The 18,386-nt window shown below is 34.5% G+C and overlaps 2 protein-coding genes across 3 annotated transcripts; one reads left to right on the forward strand and one right to left on the reverse strand.

Moving 5' to 3' along the window:
* The first annotated feature begins 5,582 nt into the window (after positions 1-5,582).
* On the forward strand, positions 5,583-7,397 carry LOC115981908 (probable xyloglucan endotransglucosylase/hydrolase protein 33). The gene is made up of 4 exons (XM_031104338.1): positions 5,583-5,940; positions 6,034-6,134; positions 6,407-6,615; positions 6,861-7,397. Exons 1-4 carry the CDS (start codon positions 5,712-5,714, stop codon positions 7,255-7,257), a joined length of 936 nt encoding a protein of 311 aa, XP_030960198.1. The 5' UTR covers positions 5,583-5,711; the 3' UTR covers positions 7,258-7,397.
* Positions 7,398-10,858: 3,461 nt separating this feature from the next.
* Positions 10,859-16,180, reverse strand: LOC115982666 (aldehyde dehydrogenase family 2 member B7, mitochondrial-like). 2 transcript variants are annotated; one of them, XM_031105333.1, is made up of 11 exons: positions 15,954-16,180; positions 14,375-14,512; positions 13,998-14,140; positions 13,724-13,877; positions 13,386-13,615; positions 12,837-12,926; positions 12,331-12,504; positions 12,105-12,242; positions 11,714-11,851; positions 11,572-11,633; positions 10,859-11,427 (listed from the first exon to the last, which is right to left on the reverse strand). In XM_031105333.1, the coding sequence occupies exons 1-11, from the start codon at positions 16,033-16,035 to the stop codon at positions 11,154-11,156; spliced, it is 1,623 nt and encodes a 540-aa protein (XP_030961193.1). In that variant the 5' UTR covers positions 16,036-16,180; the 3' UTR covers positions 10,859-11,153. The 2 variants fall into 2 exon arrangements, with proteins under 2 accessions (XP_030961193.1, XP_030961194.1); XM_031105334.1 differs by lacking the exon at positions 15,954-16,180 and adding an exon at positions 14,813-14,858.
* Between the last annotated feature and the right edge of the window lie 2,206 nt (positions 16,181-18,386).

Below are 18,386 nucleotides of genomic sequence, written 5' to 3' on the forward strand. Positions count from 1 at the left end.
TAACCAAGAGATGATAAAAGGAATGCAGAAATTGATTAGAATGTGGAAATTAACACAAAAATTCAAGGTTATAACTCTTCTCGGATTATTACAGGTTCACTCTTTTTTTATTAATACAATACGCACTTAACTTTCCTATTTTTCCGAATTCCCTCTTAGATAGGAGTATTTTCCTATTTATAGTGGAGGAGTCCCCTTCTCAGTAGGTGAGTTGTGGTGATGGTGGCAGAGAGATACTTGTTTCATCAGGTGTCTCTTTCTCCTTTTGTGGACTTGAGTGGGATTTTAGGTTTGAGACGCTATTCATGTCAGTCATTCAATAATAAATGTCACTCAAGTTAGATAGGGTTGCCTAATTAATGCACAGGTAACTGTTGCCTGTTCAGTTACTACCCCTTTCGTCTCCTTGGCAGTCGTAGTGTTGCCTGTGGTTGAGGTAACCCAGTGTTACTTAAGCCATGGGGGCCGGGGAACATTGTTCTTTTGATTTGGACCTTCGAAGGGGGATTCTTTGGAGTGGGCCTCTGGACCCATTGGTTGCACTAGGCCTTTCTCGGGCCTTTGGGTCTCGGCCCTGGTAATGGCTACATTCTCCTCCCAGTCTCCCACAGTAACCATTCAATTCTGATCAAATTTGTCCAAAAGCTTTATGTGCAATGACTACACTCACAGGCTCACTGCCCTTTATCCACTTGCACATGTGCACATCCATGCATGTGTGTTTCCTATGCAAGACAGTGTGCTACACTGCAAGTTGTGTTAGGTTCAGGAAGTTTATATTGAAAACAATTAACATCAGAAGCTAAAAACATATGCATCTGAGAGATGAGATCCTCTCCTATCTTCTTCTAGGCACTCTCACCAGCTGATAATAGCAAATTGTCCCCAGACACCATCCTATTTGACAGACTAGCCTAAATTTTCAAGATCATTTGCTGTCTTCAATTTGTTTTAAAGAGACAATTACTAAACAGAATTTGGCGGATGGAAACCACTAGTATTAATAAACCATAAATATTAAGGGTACTTCCAAGGACTTTCGGTGCACTAGATGCCAATATTGTTAGTAGTCATATCAAATGTCACTCGGAGCCAGCTAGAAATCTACTGGCAAATTGACCATTACAATAAAAAGAAATAGACATTGCTGGTCAGTATCAGCTTTTTTTGTATGAAATTTTCTTTATCATAATAAAGTTTGTAAACCAATTGGTCAATTTCAGGTGTTTCCCCGCCTAATTGAATGTAAGTTCTACATGACTACATGCCTCATTCAATACCCAGACAAAATAAGGAAAATACAAAAGAGAGGAGGGAATAAAAATAGTTAAATACAACATTTGTCAACGCTTGAGTCACTTTAAGATAGAAGTGACCCTTATTGATAAAATGACGACGGAGAGTCTCTTGAATGGTTTATTCATATTAGAAAAAAGAACAATTACTTCACCAATGAGAAAATTTGAGTTGATTCAAGTTAAGGGAACAAAAAATAACATTAATAGAAGTAATAAAAAAGAACATCTTAATTGGAAGTACAAATAGAGAGTATAAAATCAAATAAAAGAAAAAATTATATGCGATTGACCTGAACATGTGTCAATTAGATTTGATTGTATTTTACAATTATTGGCATAACTTTTAATTGCTGTTGTTGACTCAAGTTAAAATGATGTTACTTCAATGATAACGGATCATGTCAATATTCGTGGAAAAAATCATCACTCTTAATTGAAAAAAAAGCCTATCAATTGAATCAAAATGATGGGAACTTGACATCAGTGGTGCTTGCTTATTGCTTTGCATAACCCAGAAACATTGGCATAGGATGCTGGGGCGGCACTACTTTATATTCAGGGGGTTCAAATGAACCCCTGACTTCAAAAAAAAAAAAAAAAATACATATATAACTTTTTTTTGTTAGTTTAATAATTTAATTTATTTTTAAAAATGTTTTTACGCACCCTGACTTAAATTTTACACATCCTTATTACAAGTATTTCCAACTCTAAGAGTAAAGAGTAAGTGTTTGTAAATCGTAAGTGTCACTCTTTTTTATAAATTTATATTGTGTGAGTGTGTCTAATATTGATTGTGTGCATTACTTTTTGTTATAATGCTATTTGTGTAAATTATGATGTGTGTGAACGTTTGTGTGTACAATATAAATATAATATAAATTTATATAATTTAATAATTAGAAAATAGAGATGGTTTGTTGCATGTGTGTATATTGTTATCATGTTATAATAACTTTTTTTTTTTTTTTTTTAATAAAGTTAGTAAAATTTAAGAAAAAAATTGTAAAGTTAATAATTGTCCAAGCATTTGATTGGTTAAGTAGACACATAATGTATAATTTTATGTATGAATGAATGTGATTGTGTGCGTCAATAATTAATACAAAGCTAATGAATTTAGTTTAGTCATTTAGTTTAAAATATTTTTATAAAAACAATAACAAATAGATAATAACAACTGCATAAAAATAAAAATGTTAGATAAACTTTACAAAATAAACAGTTATAAGCTCATAGCTATCCACATTGGCAATAGATACTTATAATGAACTATCATATAACAATTCAAAATTTGAAAACTTGTAAAAGAAAATTGTAAATATTCATGTATTAATTTTTTTTGTCGATAACTTGAATATCTTGTAGAAGAAAATTGTAAATATTCATGTATTAATTTTTTTTGTCGATAACTCGATATATATATTGTGGGGTCCAATAATTTGTGGCCCTGGCCTATTTTTACGTTGGGGCCCAAAGCCCGAGCCGAGGAAGGTTATAGCCGGGGATAGGAAATAAAAATCCAAATAAGTCTTGAGATATAGCCGAGGATGATTATGTCCTCAGCATATCCGAGGTCTCCCTGGAAGGAAGGGCAAAAACGGTATAGGAACAGTTTGGGAAAAAATCTAAAATATCTAGGTCAATAAAGACAGGTGTGCTAGACAGTAAAACGACCAAGGACAAAGGGAAAGCTGCCCTTACTGCCATTCAATACTCTGCACCTGACAGAGCCATACTCTTCAGCTTTTACAGCCACCCCTAACCACTTTGGGTATGGGCTGATGGGACAAGTATCAGTCCTGGAAAATCGAACCCCACACGTGGACGTTGGATAAGGGATACAGGCTAGTATATAGCTCCAATAAGGTCATAGTAGTATCTTTTATCTTGGTAAGGGATTTTGGTCCTAAGTATCGCTCTCTCAGGTCGGCATTATTGTGCCGAACAATATTATTAAGTTCATTATGAACACCTTTTTCTCAGTAAAGGTTTCTGCCCTAAGTGCCATTTATTCAAGTCGGCATTATTATGTCAGATAGTTCCAATAAGCACAGAGCAAGATCTTTTTATTAACTGAGATTTCGGCCCCAAGCATCGTTCATAGTATAAAAATAAAAAGAAAGAAGTTACAGGATAGTACGTCTATTCACGGCATAACTATTTCAAAAGAAGAGATAGAATATACGAAATCAAGAAATGACGACCTTTATTAATGTAAAGAGGTGTGACAGTGTACAATGAAGGGCTTAAACGAAGCCTATATAGAAAATGAGTTACAAAAACAATAAAAAAAAAAACAAAAAACAAAAAAACAAAAACTAACAAACAGAAATCTTTTTAAGCTCTACTCCCAAGTCTTTCCAAGCTCTGCCCCAGTGGCACCCATATTGAGAGGAGAACCTTCCTTGGTGGGAGAGGAGAAGAAGAGGAAGAAGGAAAAGCACCAGGATAGATCTGGTGGTGGAAAGAAGAAGAAAGAGAGGCAAAAGGAGGCACTAGTGAAGGAAGAGAGGAAGAAGCAGGGATACTTTGTCCTTGCGTCAGTCCTGACTCCTAAAACGCTGGTACAATGTTAGTTATGCTCATAAGAAAGCGGCTGGTACTGATAATGGGTGATCCCAGCTCAGCAGCACCAAAAGTTTGACGTGTCGAGCCCCTGCTTCGAATTTTGACTAAAAGGAGGATGAGAAGTATCTTAAGTCTCTCCCATCCCTGCCCTGACCGAGCTGTTTTGAACTTCGCAAGAACGTAGCATTTCTGGGAAGGGTATGGTCTCTTCATTCCCACTCCTATCTTGGACTTATCACGATTCAAGGTGTAAGCAAGCGGATAAGGGAAACTCTGGGGGAGGCTAAGGATTTTCAGACTTCAAAAGGATTGAAAGGGCTCTGTGTAAGAGAGGTAACCTCTTGCTTTCCTTCTTATATGAAGGGCAAAACGGGAGGCATTTAATCTATCCATATTTCCAAGAAAATCGGTAAACGAGAATATACCCATTCCACTTCCCCACACCGTCAATAACCGTCGAATTTAAATGATCTCGTAAAGGGAAATCATTAAAGGCGCGTTTCGGATAATGAAGCGGCAGGAACGCATCATGAATGAATTCAAAAGAATGTCTAGTAGTCCGGTATGTTTCTTGGATAGATGAAGAGACACCCACATTGATGAAGGGCAGATCTAAACAGACCGCAATAAAGGCGTGGCATTATCAAAACCCTCCTCTCCGACCAAGAGGTCGGACAGCAGGATTTTGAGGGGCTATTGTGGGGTCCAATAATTTGTGGCCCTGGCCCATTTTTACGTTGGGGCCCAAAGTCCGAGCCGAGGAAGGTTATAGCCGGGGATAGGAAATAAAAATCCAAATAAGTCTTGAGATATAGCCGAGGGTGATTATGTCCTCGGCATATCCGAGGTCTCCCTGGAAGGAAGGGCAAAAACGGTATAGGAACAGTTTGGGAAAAATCTAAAATATCTAGGTCAATAAAGACAGGTGCGTTGGACAGTATAACGACCAAGGACAAAGGGAAAGCTGCCCTTACTGCCATTTAATACTCTGCACCTGACAGAGCCATAATCTTCAGGTTTTACAGCTACCCCTAACCACTCTGGGTATGGGCTGATGGGACAAGTATCAGTCCTGGAAAATCGAACCCCACACGTGGACGTTGGATAAGGGATACAGGCTAGTATAAAAGGAAAAGTAAGCAATCTGGGGAGAAGGGCTAGGAAAAATGGCCAAAAATCAGAGCCTCCCAGCCCGCCTTCAGGAGAAAGACTCCTAGTGCGAACACGATTTAATTATGTATAAACACCGTGAAAAACCCACCGTCTGGTGACTAAAGCCTAGCCTTTCAAACCCACGCTCTATAAATGATATTGTTTGGGCCTTTTTACGTGCAAATCCAACACTATTACGGATCGTTACGAATCGTGTCCTTACATATATCAAGTTATTTTTTTTATTAAAATTTTTTAATGACCCATAAACAAAATTCCTGAAACCAATGACCAGTTACAGACAAAAAAACTGTTTTCCTTTTGGTCCATGCCAATCCGTGGACATATGTAGCTTATGGTCCACACGCAGTACTAGAAAGGAAACATATTCAATGGACTTTGCAGGTAATACTAATAGCAGTATAGAACCCATCAATGAAGTAATTGTCTAGTCATGCCCCTAACTTTTAGGGAGCCCCACAAGCCCTGCCATACTTCTCAGAGTCACCCCCACATGATTGTTCTTAATCATTATTGTCTTTAAGATCCAAAGTGACTACTGAAAGACATACTAGGCAAAGAGAGAGAGCCAGCTAGTAACAACTAAGCATGATTTTGAACCTCTCTAACTAAAAACTCTCAATATATAACCCAACTAATCATATTTTCTTTGCATCTATCCAATAAAGAATGCCTTTTCTGCAAGACAAAATACTCTATTCAGGTATCTTAGTCTTCTGCATGACCATATTGGTGTCTTCACATAGTAGACCTTACTCGCCCTCAAGTGTTGCACATTTAACAGATTACTTTCCACATGTCTCAATTGATCAAGGCTTTTCTAAGTCCTTTGGAGGCTCAAATATCCAGCTAATCAGTAATGGTTCCATGGCCAATCTTGCTCTTGACAAAACATCAGGTAAAGTCCTTTACATATTATGGCTTATATTGATACATGAAATTGTATTTTCAGAATTTACTCTAATGTGTATCTCTTTATGTTGTTTTATAGGAGCTGGATTGGTCTCAAAAAACAAATATTACTATGGATTCTTCAGTGCTGCAATTAAGCTGCCATCTGGTCTCTCATCTGGAGTTGTAGTAGCCTTCTATGTAAGCTCTTTCATTCACATACAAGAAGTCACACTTACATGCAACATATTACATTTGACTGCAATATTGTACATGTTGCATGGCTAAGGCAAACTGTATGTGTAACATATTCTGCCTTAGCATATAGAATTGTACATTAGACATAATTTTTTTTCAATTTGCATGCATGTATTTATTTTAAACATGTGGCTATGATTGCATTGTACAAAATGCATCCATTTGAACATGAGAATATGTATCCAAATATGTTGACTAGAAAGTGGAATTTTCAGTTGTCAAATGCAGATACTTTCCCTCATACCCATGATGAGATTGACATAGAGCTGCTTGGTCATGAGGAAGGAAACGACTGGGCCTTCCAAACAAATATATACGCTAATGGAAGTGTAAGCACTGGAAGGGAAGAGAGATTCAATCTCTGGTTTGACCCAACAGAGCAGCATCATCAATACAGCATCATCTGGAACAGCTATCATACAGTGTAAGACAATCAAAACTCACATACATACACAGACACGCCTGCGCGCAAGTTTTATTACCATTATTCTAACACTTCGTCTCACGTGTGAGCCTAGACTTCCCATTAATAAGTGGAGCACAACATGTGAGGGTTTGAACTTTTGGTTCAAACTCAGATCCACCTATTATGAGTCCCAAAAGCTTAAAACTATTATGAAAATGGTGAATTTAATCATTTTAGCTGATATTGTAACATACCTAATGCAGGTTTCTAGTGGACAACATACCTGTAAGAGAGTTTATTCACAACAGTGCCTTCCCTTTTGTTTATCCATCAAAACCCATGTCAGTTTATGCAACAATTTGGGATGGCTCAGCGTGGGCAACTCATGGAGGAAAATACCCAGTAAATTACAAATATGCTCCATTTGTAGTTTCTTTTGCAAATGTGGAAATGAGTGGCTGCATATGGAATCCAACAGCTCCAGTTTCTTCATGTTCTAAGGCTGGTACTTCTAGTTATGACCCTGTTGAGGGACCAGAGTTTGTTAAGCTATCAAAGCAGCAGATTGAAGCAATGGACTGGGCAAGAAGGAAGCTAATGTTCTACTCTTATTGTAAAGATACACCCAGATTTAAGGTCCTGCCACCTGAGTGCAAGTAAAAGATATTTTGGCATTCATATTTATTATTTATTCATGTGAAAGTGTAATTGAATAACGTTGAAAGGCATTTTCACACTAAGAACACTACTGATAGATATCAAATAAACCAAAATGTTTATATGGTACTCTCTCTTTATTCTTTTTGTTCTCCACAAAGTCAAAGTTAATCATAACATTGAAGGCATTGTCACATTGATTAAGAGCACAACTGTAAGTAATCAAACAAAATGTGCCCTTTAATATTTAAATATCATTTAAATAATATTTATTTACTTAATGTTCGATATTATAATTTTTTTATTTAAAATTCTTTTTTTTTTTTACCTTTTTTTTGGTGTACGAAAAATGAGGGCCTTTATGGCTATACTATACCCCCGAGCAGGGCACCATTCTGACATAAGCTCCGGTCGTTCTTACTAGACCGTGTGGGGGGTCAACCCCACCAAGGATGCCCACTAACAATTGGCTGTGGAGGTGATTCGAACCCAAGCCTGACAAGCAGGGCCACAAACTCCTTAGCACTAAACCAACCAACGTGTTGGCTATTTTTTTACCTTTTAATAAAGCTAATTCACTTTGACGATTAAGTTGGATTTCTATTGATACATATAAATATATATATATATATATTTTTTTTTTTTGGGAAAAATGCTAAATCTATTATAAATTTTAGTACAAAAATCTTACAAACTAATGTAATCATGAATATAATTGGTGAAACTTTTTGTTTTTTTTTAGAGAGTTTCAACTTATGGCGTCCACTCTTGATAATAGCTCTTAGTTATCAGACTAAGACATTAATTAGTTTTTGGTGTAAGTGGGGATTAAATCCTAGATCTCTTATACAACCATCAAAGACTTTACCAGTTGAACTAACTGGAACCCACAGTGACACTTTAATAAAATAATAAATAATTATTTGAATTACTTTTTGTGATTTGTGATACATTAATTTATAAGACCTATATAGTTAAATTTGTAATACTTAGAGCATTCCCATTAAGGATTGCATATGCCAAAAGATACTTTTTTTTAGCATTTATAACCCAAAAACCCGCTCCATCAAAGATTGCATATGCTAAAAAATTTGCAATGTTACTATAGTGCGCTCTCATTTTTGAGACCGCATTGTAGCACAATACTATCATTTTTTATTAATTTATTTCTCTCTCTCTTCCGTGTTTGTCTCCTTCCCAAGTTTCTTCTCTCTCCTCTCTCACTTCTCCTCTGTCACGCCATCTCACTCAAGCTTCTTCCTCTCCCTCTCACCATCTCACCCAAGTTTCTCTCTCTCTCTCTCTCTCTTTTTCTTTTTTTTTCCTCTCTTCTCACCAATTCTCCCTCCTTCTCACCAATGGATTGTGGTGGTGGTGGATCGTGGATCATGGTTGAGATTTGCTCCGATTTGATGGATGTTATTGGTCTGATTTGGTGGATTGTGGCTGAGATTCGATTTGATTTCTTCTCTGGAATCTCTAGTGGTGGCTGAGATCGTGGCTAAGATTTGGTCCAATTTTGGGTTTTGTGGTGTTGTCTTTGAATCTTTGGTGGTGGATGCTGTTGTTTTTCTGGGTTTTGTGGTGAATTTGTGGATCTTTGTCGGTCATCGATTTTGGGTTTTGTAGATGCTGTTATTTTTTGGGTTTTGTGATGAATCTCTGTGGGTTTTTCTGCATCTGCTAGTCCTTTTTTTTTTTTTTTTTTTTTTTTTGTGGTGGTGGCTGGGATGGATATGGGTTTGTTGGGTTGAGATGGAAGAGTGTGAGTTTGTTGGATAGATAGGTGGGTATGGGTGGTTGGTGTTTTTTTCGGATGTTGGTGGATGGGGTGGGTATGGGTTTGCTGCGTTGAGAAGGTCAAGTTTGCTAGGTTGAGAGTGACAGAGAGGAAGAGAGAGAAAGAAATATAATTGAAGAATAAAGAAATAATAAAAAAAAAAGAATATTTAAATGAAGTGGTAAAAAATATAGAATCTTTGATGTTGGGTTTATTGTAAAATGATTTTTTTTTAAATTTTTTATAGATGTTGTTGTTTTCTGGGTTTTGTGGTGAATCTCTATGGGTCTCCGTGGGTTTTTCCTGCATCTGCTAGTGTTTTTTTTTTTTCTTTGTATTTTTTTTTTTTTTTAGTGGTGGTGGCTGGGATGGATATGCGTTTGCTAGGTTGAGATGGAAGAGTGTGAGTTTGTTGGATAGATAGGTGGGTATGGGTGGTTGGTATTTTTTTTGGGGTGGTGGTGGATGGGGTGGGTATGGGTTTGCTGTGTTGAGAAGGTCAAGTTTGCTGGGTTGAGAGTGACAGAGAGGAAAAGAGAGAAAGAAATATAATTGAAGAATAAAAAAAATATATATTTAAATGAAGTGGTAAAAAATATAGAATCTATGATGTTGGGTGTATTGTAAAATGAGTTATTTAAAGCTAAAATTTTGGGTTTTGAGGTGGTATATGCTAAAAATTTTACTTCCTTTGATGGGAATGCTCTTAGTATCACTTAATTTTCTGGACCTTTTCATAATGGAGAGAAAAAAAACTCAACTTTTTTGTAAAAAAAAAAAAAAATCACTTATTGTTCTTTATTTGGGAGCTTTTCTCTTGTAAGGGGGCCTTAAGTCTTGGACCTTGAGTCATAAAAAATTGCACTCAGATTTTCAAATTTTCACAATTATCCTTATTTGGGCCCACCACAATTAATGCAAATAGAGTATATTAAATTTTTGACAATTTATTTATTTATTTTTTTTCATATTCGGTTATACATTGAGGGTGTTTATTGGTAGAACTTGAGATTTCATCTTGTGTGAAGTAGCATAATAAAAGAATAATTCTTAGATACTTTCAGAATATGGAAAGTGCATAATATAAGTTAACCTTAACTTTAGCCTAATATAAGTTGAGGTTAAAATGCATAATGTTTCACTACAAGAAATTCGGGTTAAAATGCATAATGTTTCATTTAATCCATGTACATTCATAATTATTGATTGGAGAGAGAGAGAGAGAGAGAGAGAGAGAGGTGGCTTTTGTTTCCTTTCTTTCAACTGCTCCCTTTACCTACTTTATTGTCACGCATCACAAGGGGAGCATGGGAAGACTTTGGCTGTTATCTGCTCTCACCAAATATATCATCTCAAATCAAGTTTTTTATTTTAAAAACACGTGGGGTAGATAAACTAGGGAAAAAGGAGATGTCCAATAAGGTTCTTTTTTTTTTTAGTTAATTATTTTTTTTACTACCTAAACGAACTATAAAGCATCATTAAGATGATTGTTTAACACTAAATTTTATGATGATTGCTTTTTACTGCTACTCCAAAAAATCAATTAATTTCTTTTTAGTGCACACGAAATTCAAACCTAGTTCTCATATTCAACAATACGGTACATTACTTGTTGAGCTAATTAGTCCCTTCAAGAATACATATCTTGTTTTTCTGATTCCACAAAAATGAGGAGCTCTATACGGACAGGCAGCTGTGTGTGAGCTGTGAAATATGGACTATTTGTCCATAGGCAGAAAACTAATTACGTGCAGCTATTGCAGCAGCCAAAGGACGAAAACATGTGGTGCTTAAGGCTACAAGCCTACAATACATACAAGATACCAGATGTAATTGACATTATTGACTACCAAAAGAGAGAGAGAAATAATCCACAGCCAATATAGTCCCAAAAGGAGTTAAATTAAAAAACAGCTAAAAGTCAATTTATAAAATATAGACTGCAGCACAATTGATTCACCCATCCACCAAAATAAGGAAATCCTATCCAGGATTTGCAGTCAATTACAAACAAAGATTTTATCATCGTCATCAGTCAAACATAGCCTCCAATTTTGATCCGGTCTTCTCTTTATTTTATTTGCAAAATGCCGCAGATGGAAAAAGCAAATTGAACTTAGAGCCATGCTGGATTATGCAAAGGAGTGACAACAGCCTTCACTTGCAAGTAATTATTCAAACTGTAAATTCCTTTCTCTCTTCCGTGCCCGCTCATCTTGTACCCACCAAAAGGAATTGCAGCATCAAAGGTATCAAAGCTGTTCACCCATACCGTCCCAACTCGTAATGCGCGTGTTAAAGTGTTAGCAGTGTCTATGTTGTGCGTAAACACCCCAGCAGCAAGCCCATAGCATGTGGAATTCGCTCTTCGAATCACCTCGTCAAGGTCCCTGAAATTATAATAAGACATTCAGAAAGTATTAGGATACTCTCTCCATTTAAAATGGATCAAGTTCATTACTCAAATTAAATATTATAAATCTAAAGGTACATCCAGTATCATGTATAAATGTAAAAAGGACTCAGTTTCTCACTTGTATTTCAAGATGGTCTGCACTGGACCAAATATCTCATCTTTTGCTATCAACATGTCATCCTGATATAAGTTACAGTCAGTTGCATTCATAAACCGTGTTTCAATCTTCGTGGAAAAATGATGGTAAAACTAAAAGGTACCTTAACATTTGAGAACACTGTGGGCTTAATGTAATAGCCCTTGTTGCCAAATCTCTCTCCCCCAGTTTCAAGGGTAGCCCCACTTTCAATACCAGAATTTATGTAATTCAGGATTTTGTCAAATTGATCCGAGTCAATCTGATTCATTGAGTAAGCAACATTTAGTATCACTAAAGTTAGCAAGCCAATTTATACTTGTAGTAAATTGAAGCAGAAAGAGACATTACTGGTATTGTCCAAGATTTTATGAAGCATTACATGCAAAAGGTAAAAGTTATAAATGGAGGTGAGGCTTTTCAAACAACTTTCAACATTGAAGATGTAAGATCAGTGCCAAGCATATAAACAAGACATTAAAAATCAATTCACATGAACAATTGTTGTTGATTACCTGAGGACCTTGTTCTATGCCCCCCTTGAATGGATCACCAACAGAACGATTCACAGCACGTGCCTTTGCTTTCTCTACAAACTCATCATATACACGCTCATGTACAAATGTACGAGATCCAGCACAGCAGCATTGTCCCTGCAGATTGGACAAAATCAAGATCAATAAAATGAATTTTAACTTCTTTAAGACAAATCATAGTGTCAGAACAATCCTATGGTCAAACCTGATTAAAGAACAAAGCAAAGTGTGCAAGCTCAACAGCCTTATCTACATCAGCATCCTCACATACAATAAAGGGGGATTTCCCTCCAAGTTCCAAAGTAACTGGCTTTAGATTGCTTTTTGCTGCCAATTGAAGAACAACTTTTCCTGTAGCTGTTGATCCAGTGAAAGCAAGCTGCACAGAAATTACAGAGTGTTTAGGAGATATACAAGCAATTAAGCAATGATCTGTATATACAATATGAGAATATGTGTCCTGGATTGTTAGTATTCCCCCTAATCATTTCAAAATTTGATGGAATAACAAATAAATATCCCAGTTGATTGCTAAACACCCTGACAAGAAATTTTTATCTTTCTTGAGAGGCAAATTACATCTAATAGGAATGCAATCTTAATTCAGCTGAAGACCATGCCTCATGAAGTGGAGGTCACGAGTTCGACTCTTCTCCTTTTAACTCCTTAAGACCAATAAATCACTTGAACCAAAAGATATATTTAGCCTACCTTATCCACATCCATATGACTGGCAATAGCTGCACCAGCAGTTGGACCAAAACCAGAGACCACATTTAGAACACCAGAAGGAAGTCCAGCCTGTCACAAAGATCATATGATCAATAGATGATAAAGAGAGCGCTTTATGTTCAGAAAAAGATGAGTTAAGACAGTATATTAAAATATATTGTCCAAAATGAACAGAAGATTGAAAAACGTTAATACATATAAGCTTGTGCTAGTCCTCTGCTAAAAAATTTTCAATAATTGTGATGTGATGTAAAAATTTTATCTTCAGTCAAGCTTTAAAAAAAAAACAAAGACTGTATCAACCACAATCATGTAGCACCAGGTCCAATTCTTGTGAAAACTTAATTCAAAGAGAGAGGGTGAGAGAATATTTGCTATTTAGAACAGCGCAATGAAACATTAAGAATTTTCATGGTCGAGGCCCAATATGTAATTTATGAAATTTGGTGAATGAAACAACCTTAAATGTAAACGCATAAGTCATAAAACATCAATGTGAAAAGAACAAAAATTTTGATCATGATCTACCTCATGCAGTAGCTTTGCTGCAAAGAGAGCAGACAATGGCGTCTGCTCTGCTGTTTTCATTACAATAGCGTTGCCACATGCTAATGCAGGCCCGACCTTCCAAGCAAACATGAGAAGAGGAAAATTCCATGGAATAATCTGGCCCGCAACACCAATAGGTTCATGCAAGGTTTGCACATGGTACGGTCCATCAGCCGGAACTGTGAGACCATGGATCTTATCCGCCCACCCTGAAAGTTTCATATATAGAAATCTTAGAAATCTAGCAAAAATAGATAAAATGTAAGGAACACTCAAAATTGATAAAGCAAAATATGAACTATATCCACAGCACATACCAGCATAGTATCGCATTAGTCGTGCCAACATTGGAACTTCAATTTTGGCAGCCTGTTCATAAGGCTTTCCATTGTCCCAAGTCTCAAGTGCAGCAAGTTCATCATTGTGCTGTTCAATCAAATCAGCAAAGCGCAAAAGTACCCTTTGCCTTTCCTGGATATTATTTAAAATTTAAAGAAAAAAAAAATCAATTGTATGGTTTATAGACAGTGATGTTTTTGTTCTACATCAAATTAAAAGTGAAAAATAGGAAAACCAAAAAGGAATAGTTACATAAGCAGCCATCCTTGGCCATGGTCCTTCATCAAATGCCTTGCGAGCAGTAGCAACTGCTCGATTTACATCCTCAGCATCACCTTCAGCAACATTAGCAATCACATCCCCTGTCCTAGGATCCAATGTCTGAAAAGTTTTCCCTGAGGCCAAACGTAGCCATAGCATAAATTTCAGCACACATCAGAATAACAATATTATGTGTCTGAGGATACCATATTTCCAAAAAATTTAGATTAAGCATACTGTAATGCATGGATGAATTTTTTTTTTTTTTTTAAATTAAAAATTAGTAGTATATATACATGCATCCAATTGGTTTTGAATCAGCAAGTTTACCATTTCAGTCAGAACTCATTAGCATTGGAAAGTCTTACCTGATGCTGCATCCACAAATTGCCCACCAATCAAAAGCTGGGTATAATTTACTTTAACCGGTGGATTAATTGGATCTTCAACAGCAGCAGCAGTGCTATATTTATATATTCCTCTGCTCAAGTTAGAAGTACTTCTACCTGAAAATACAAAAAAACATTCAACCAATAAAAGATCACTATTACTAAACCATAAACCAAGGAACAATATCAGAGAACATTTCTAAATTCCCAAGTTCGTTTATTTTTTAAATTTGATTTTTTTTTTTTCCCTAAGAGCTTTGCAGCTTAATTCATATATCCTAATGTTTATGGCGACGTCCAAATTCAAATCCCCAACCCAACTATTGAATTATAAAAATAAAAATAAATTGATGTCATTTTTTTTTTTTTTTTGGGGAAAAAATTAGGTGCTCCAAGAGCAATGCTCCATTCTCTTACATGAGAGATGGACTCCACATGTGGGTCTCATCATAAAGCCCAACCATAAAGCCCATCCCTTATGTGAGAGGAGAGAGCATTACACCCGGAACATGTAAGAATTACCTCCAATTTTTGGAAGTGGATTAGGAAAATATCAAATCCAGTACAGAATCAGATTCATTGCACTTGGTCCATTGGGACCATTACTATTCTAAGATTCCATCCAAGAACAGTGGGGGCATTTCACAAATATATGAGTACAATGTCATTTTCAATATGCAATCAAGAATATCAAAAGTAAACAAAGACAAGTAGTTGATGTTGACAATTAAGTGAATTAGCAAATTAGAGCAAGAAATTTACATACAATAATGTTTATTTATTTCTTAAAAAAAAAACTATCCCCGTGAATATCTTTAGCTGTCACATCAAAACCTTGTAGAAATGTTCAAAACTTCATTCTCATTTTGTCATCACTCCTCACTTTAGTCTTCGCAGGCATATTTTTCTTATCCAAAAACATGAATATTAACAAATTAGAGCAAGAAATTTACATACAATAATGTTTATTTATTTCTTAAAAAAAAAAAAAAAAAAAACCATCCCCGTGAATATCTTTAGCTGTCACATCAAAACCTTGTAGAAATGTTCAAAATTTCATTCTCATTTTGTCATCACTCCTCACTTTAGTCTTCGCAGGCATATTTTTCTTATCCAAAAACATGAATATATTGAATTTAAAATCAATAAAATTATCAGACCAAATATATATATTTTTTTCTTTTTCTTTTTGTGAGCTAGTAAAATCCGATTATTTGAATTAGAAATCCAAAAAAGAAAAAAAGAAAAAGAAAAAGAAAAGAATGAAAGCATTATGTTCAATTACAACCCTTTTCTTTTGGAAAAGAAACTAAGAATTCAAAAAGAAAATCAGATCCGTTTGGACTAGTTTCCATTTTTCATTCAAATACACTTTTCTGGTCAACCAAACACAGCTGGGATATAACTATGATCCGATCAAAAACATCATAAGAAAAACACCAAACCTTAAAAAAACAGAACTCGATCCTAACCCCACAAAACACAGAATATCAGAATCAAACAATAACAAAACAAATCTTAAAAGAACTTAAAGATAAGAGTTTGATGTACGGTTTACCTCTAGAAAACAGAGTAGCTGAAGAAGAAGAAGAAGAAGAGAAAGAACGAGAGAGCAGTGAAGAGATCCTCCAAGAAGCCATGGTTCTTAATAAGACACACTCACAGTACAGTATGTCTCTCTCTTTGATAGATAGTTTCGAGCCAAACTCGGTCTATATAATGGCGTGCACTTCAGAGTTTTGCACCAATGAATGGTTCTTGTTGATTTTTTTTGTCTTTGAATATTATTGCTTTTATTATTTTACTATTATTATTGTTATTTTCAATTGTGTTGAAAGAGATGATAAGTGTGACGCATCAGAAACGTACCGCCTACCAACCAGTTGCAAAAGCAAAAGCAAACCCGTATCCAAATGCTATAATATTGGAACTTTCTTTACTGGGAAGTGGGGACGGTGATACGGCAAGTGGAAAGTGGGAACTTTCTTGACTAATATCATACGGCACTCGTTAACATTTTTCTATATTTATTTTAAAAATTTATTTAAAAAAATATATATCGCATTTTAAATTCTCTTTATTTTACATGATATTTTATTAAAATATAAATTTTTTCTTGATTTTTTATTTTTTAATTGTTTAATGACCATTATTTATTCTCTTTCTTGATCTTTGGTATACGTAGAGAAATAATAAAAAATTAAATACAAAATAAATAATGTTAGTATAAATTTATTTAACTATGTAATAAACTTGTAAATTTACACACAATATGAATCTTTTTTAGATAAAATTGTGTAAATTTTACATCTTTTTCTATTATACACCCACTGATCAAAGGGTATTGGTTTAAGAATTACTTTTAGAAAATTTTTATGGAAAAAAATTGACTTTTTGACCATATTTTACGTTTCTCATAAAAGTGGTATTAAAAAATTCTTAAAATTATTCATTAACAAATGTGGAGGACACCCAATTAGACCTTCTTTATTTGTACTCTTTTTTTTAAGTTTATTTTTTTTGTTTATCAATATAATATAATTATAAGCATTGAATGCCTATTCAAAAATAAATAAGCAAAAAAAAAAAAAACTCGTCCAAGTAAAGACATATCCGCTAGAATTCTTAAGATGACTATGTGATAGACTTCCAAAATTCTTTTTATTTTTTATTTTAAATAAATGGAGTTGATTTTTTGCCACCTTATTAATAATTTAAATAAAAAATCAACAGATGCACCAAGAATATTGATTTAAGAAATATTTTTAAAAATTTTTTATGAGAAAAGAAAAGAAAAATAAAAATTTTGACCACATTTTATAATTCTCATTAAAGTGGTGTGATTCTTTTTATAAATGATACATTAACAAATGTTCTAAGAATACATTATACATGTTAACCGGACCCTATAAATAGATGTTAAGCTAAATTTTTTACACTAAAAACTCTAAAGAACCCTTATCCACGAGAAATTATTAGGTCCATTGGAGGATTACTAAAATGATCATCTTGGTCTTTCTAACTAATAAAACGTTGTCATTTATGTAAATGTGACATCACTTAGTAGTTTTAAATTTTTAATTCTTGTGTTGATTAAAAATATGATTCACACATTTGCATAAATGGCATTATTTCGTTGACTAAAAAGATTACTTCAACAGTTCTCCTAATGGACTTAATAATTTTCCCTCATTCACGTGAGCATCTTTTTTGATAATCCACGTCAAACATCTACTTTAAATAAATTGCATAAGTTGTAATAATAATGTCACTAAAATGACGTGGAATTCCCATCCAAAAAAATAATAATGACGTTGAATTTCGTGTAGGATAAGAGTAGATTTATGGTCAACTATCCTATCCTATCCAAATTATGGTGTGAATAAAAGACATTTTTAATAACTTCCAATTTAGAGCTTTGACTTATTGTAGCTTTTTAGGCAATCAAAATCACTTGTTTCACTTTTGGGTAATTAGAAATTAAATCATAGTGTTGCCCATAATGTCTCAATTCAATTGAAAAAAAATTAATTTATTGCTAATTAAATAGAAAAATTATTTACTCTTATCGGAGGAGTTCTATTAAACTCAAAGACAATTTTGGTACTTGAATTAACTGGTCTTTATGTAAGTTCACGGATAAGTTCAAATGTTAATAATTTGTAGGGAAAAGAATTGAAACGAATTTTTGGTGTGCTAATTGCTAAAAATGATTATGTAATTGTAAAGGACTTCCAGCTCTATTACGTAATTGTAATGTTGCAAAAATCATTATGTAATTGTAAAGGTCTTCCAGCTCTATTACGTAATTGTAATGTTTGCAAAAATCATTATGTAATTGTAAAGGTCTTCCAGCTCTATTACGTAATTGTAATGTTGCACAATATGGTTGACTTGTAGGAAGATTGTAAAATAATTGAATTTTTTTTTTTTTTAATGAACGTTTGTAAAATAATTGAATTGAGTTATGAGATTCAATCTTATCACATCA

This window comes from Quercus lobata, chromosome 3, assembly GCF_001633185.2.
Source record: "Quercus lobata isolate SW786 chromosome 3, ValleyOak3.0 Primary Assembly, whole genome shotgun sequence".
Classification (NCBI taxonomy): domain Eukaryota; kingdom Viridiplantae; phylum Streptophyta; class Magnoliopsida; order Fagales; family Fagaceae; genus Quercus; species Quercus lobata.

Bases quoted from the DNA above. Each gene is read 5' to 3' on its own strand.
- LOC115981908 (XM_031104338.1), top strand. From the start codon at position 5,712: ATGCCTTTTCTGCAAGACAAAATACTCTATTCAGGTATCTTAGTCTTC. The intron at 6,135-6,406 runs GTAAGCTCTTTC...TGGAATTTTCAG, and splicing joins GAGTTGTAGTAGCCTTCTAT to TTGTCAAATGCAGATACTTT. The intron at 6,616-6,860 runs GTAAGACAATCA...TACCTAATGCAG, and splicing joins TGGAACAGCTATCATACAGT to GTTTCTAGTGGACAACATAC.
- LOC115982666 (XM_031105333.1), bottom strand. From the start codon at position 16,035: ATGGCTTCTTGGAGGATCTCTTCACTGCTCTCTCGTTCTTTCTCTTCT. The intron at 14,141-14,374 runs GTAAGACTTTCC...GTTTGGCCTCAG, and splicing joins ATTTGTGGATGCAGCATCAG to GGAAAACTTTTCAGACATTG. The intron at 11,634-11,713 runs GTACCTTTTAGT...AACTTATATCAG, and splicing joins CAGTGTTCTCAAATGTTAAG to GATGACATGTTGATAGCAAA.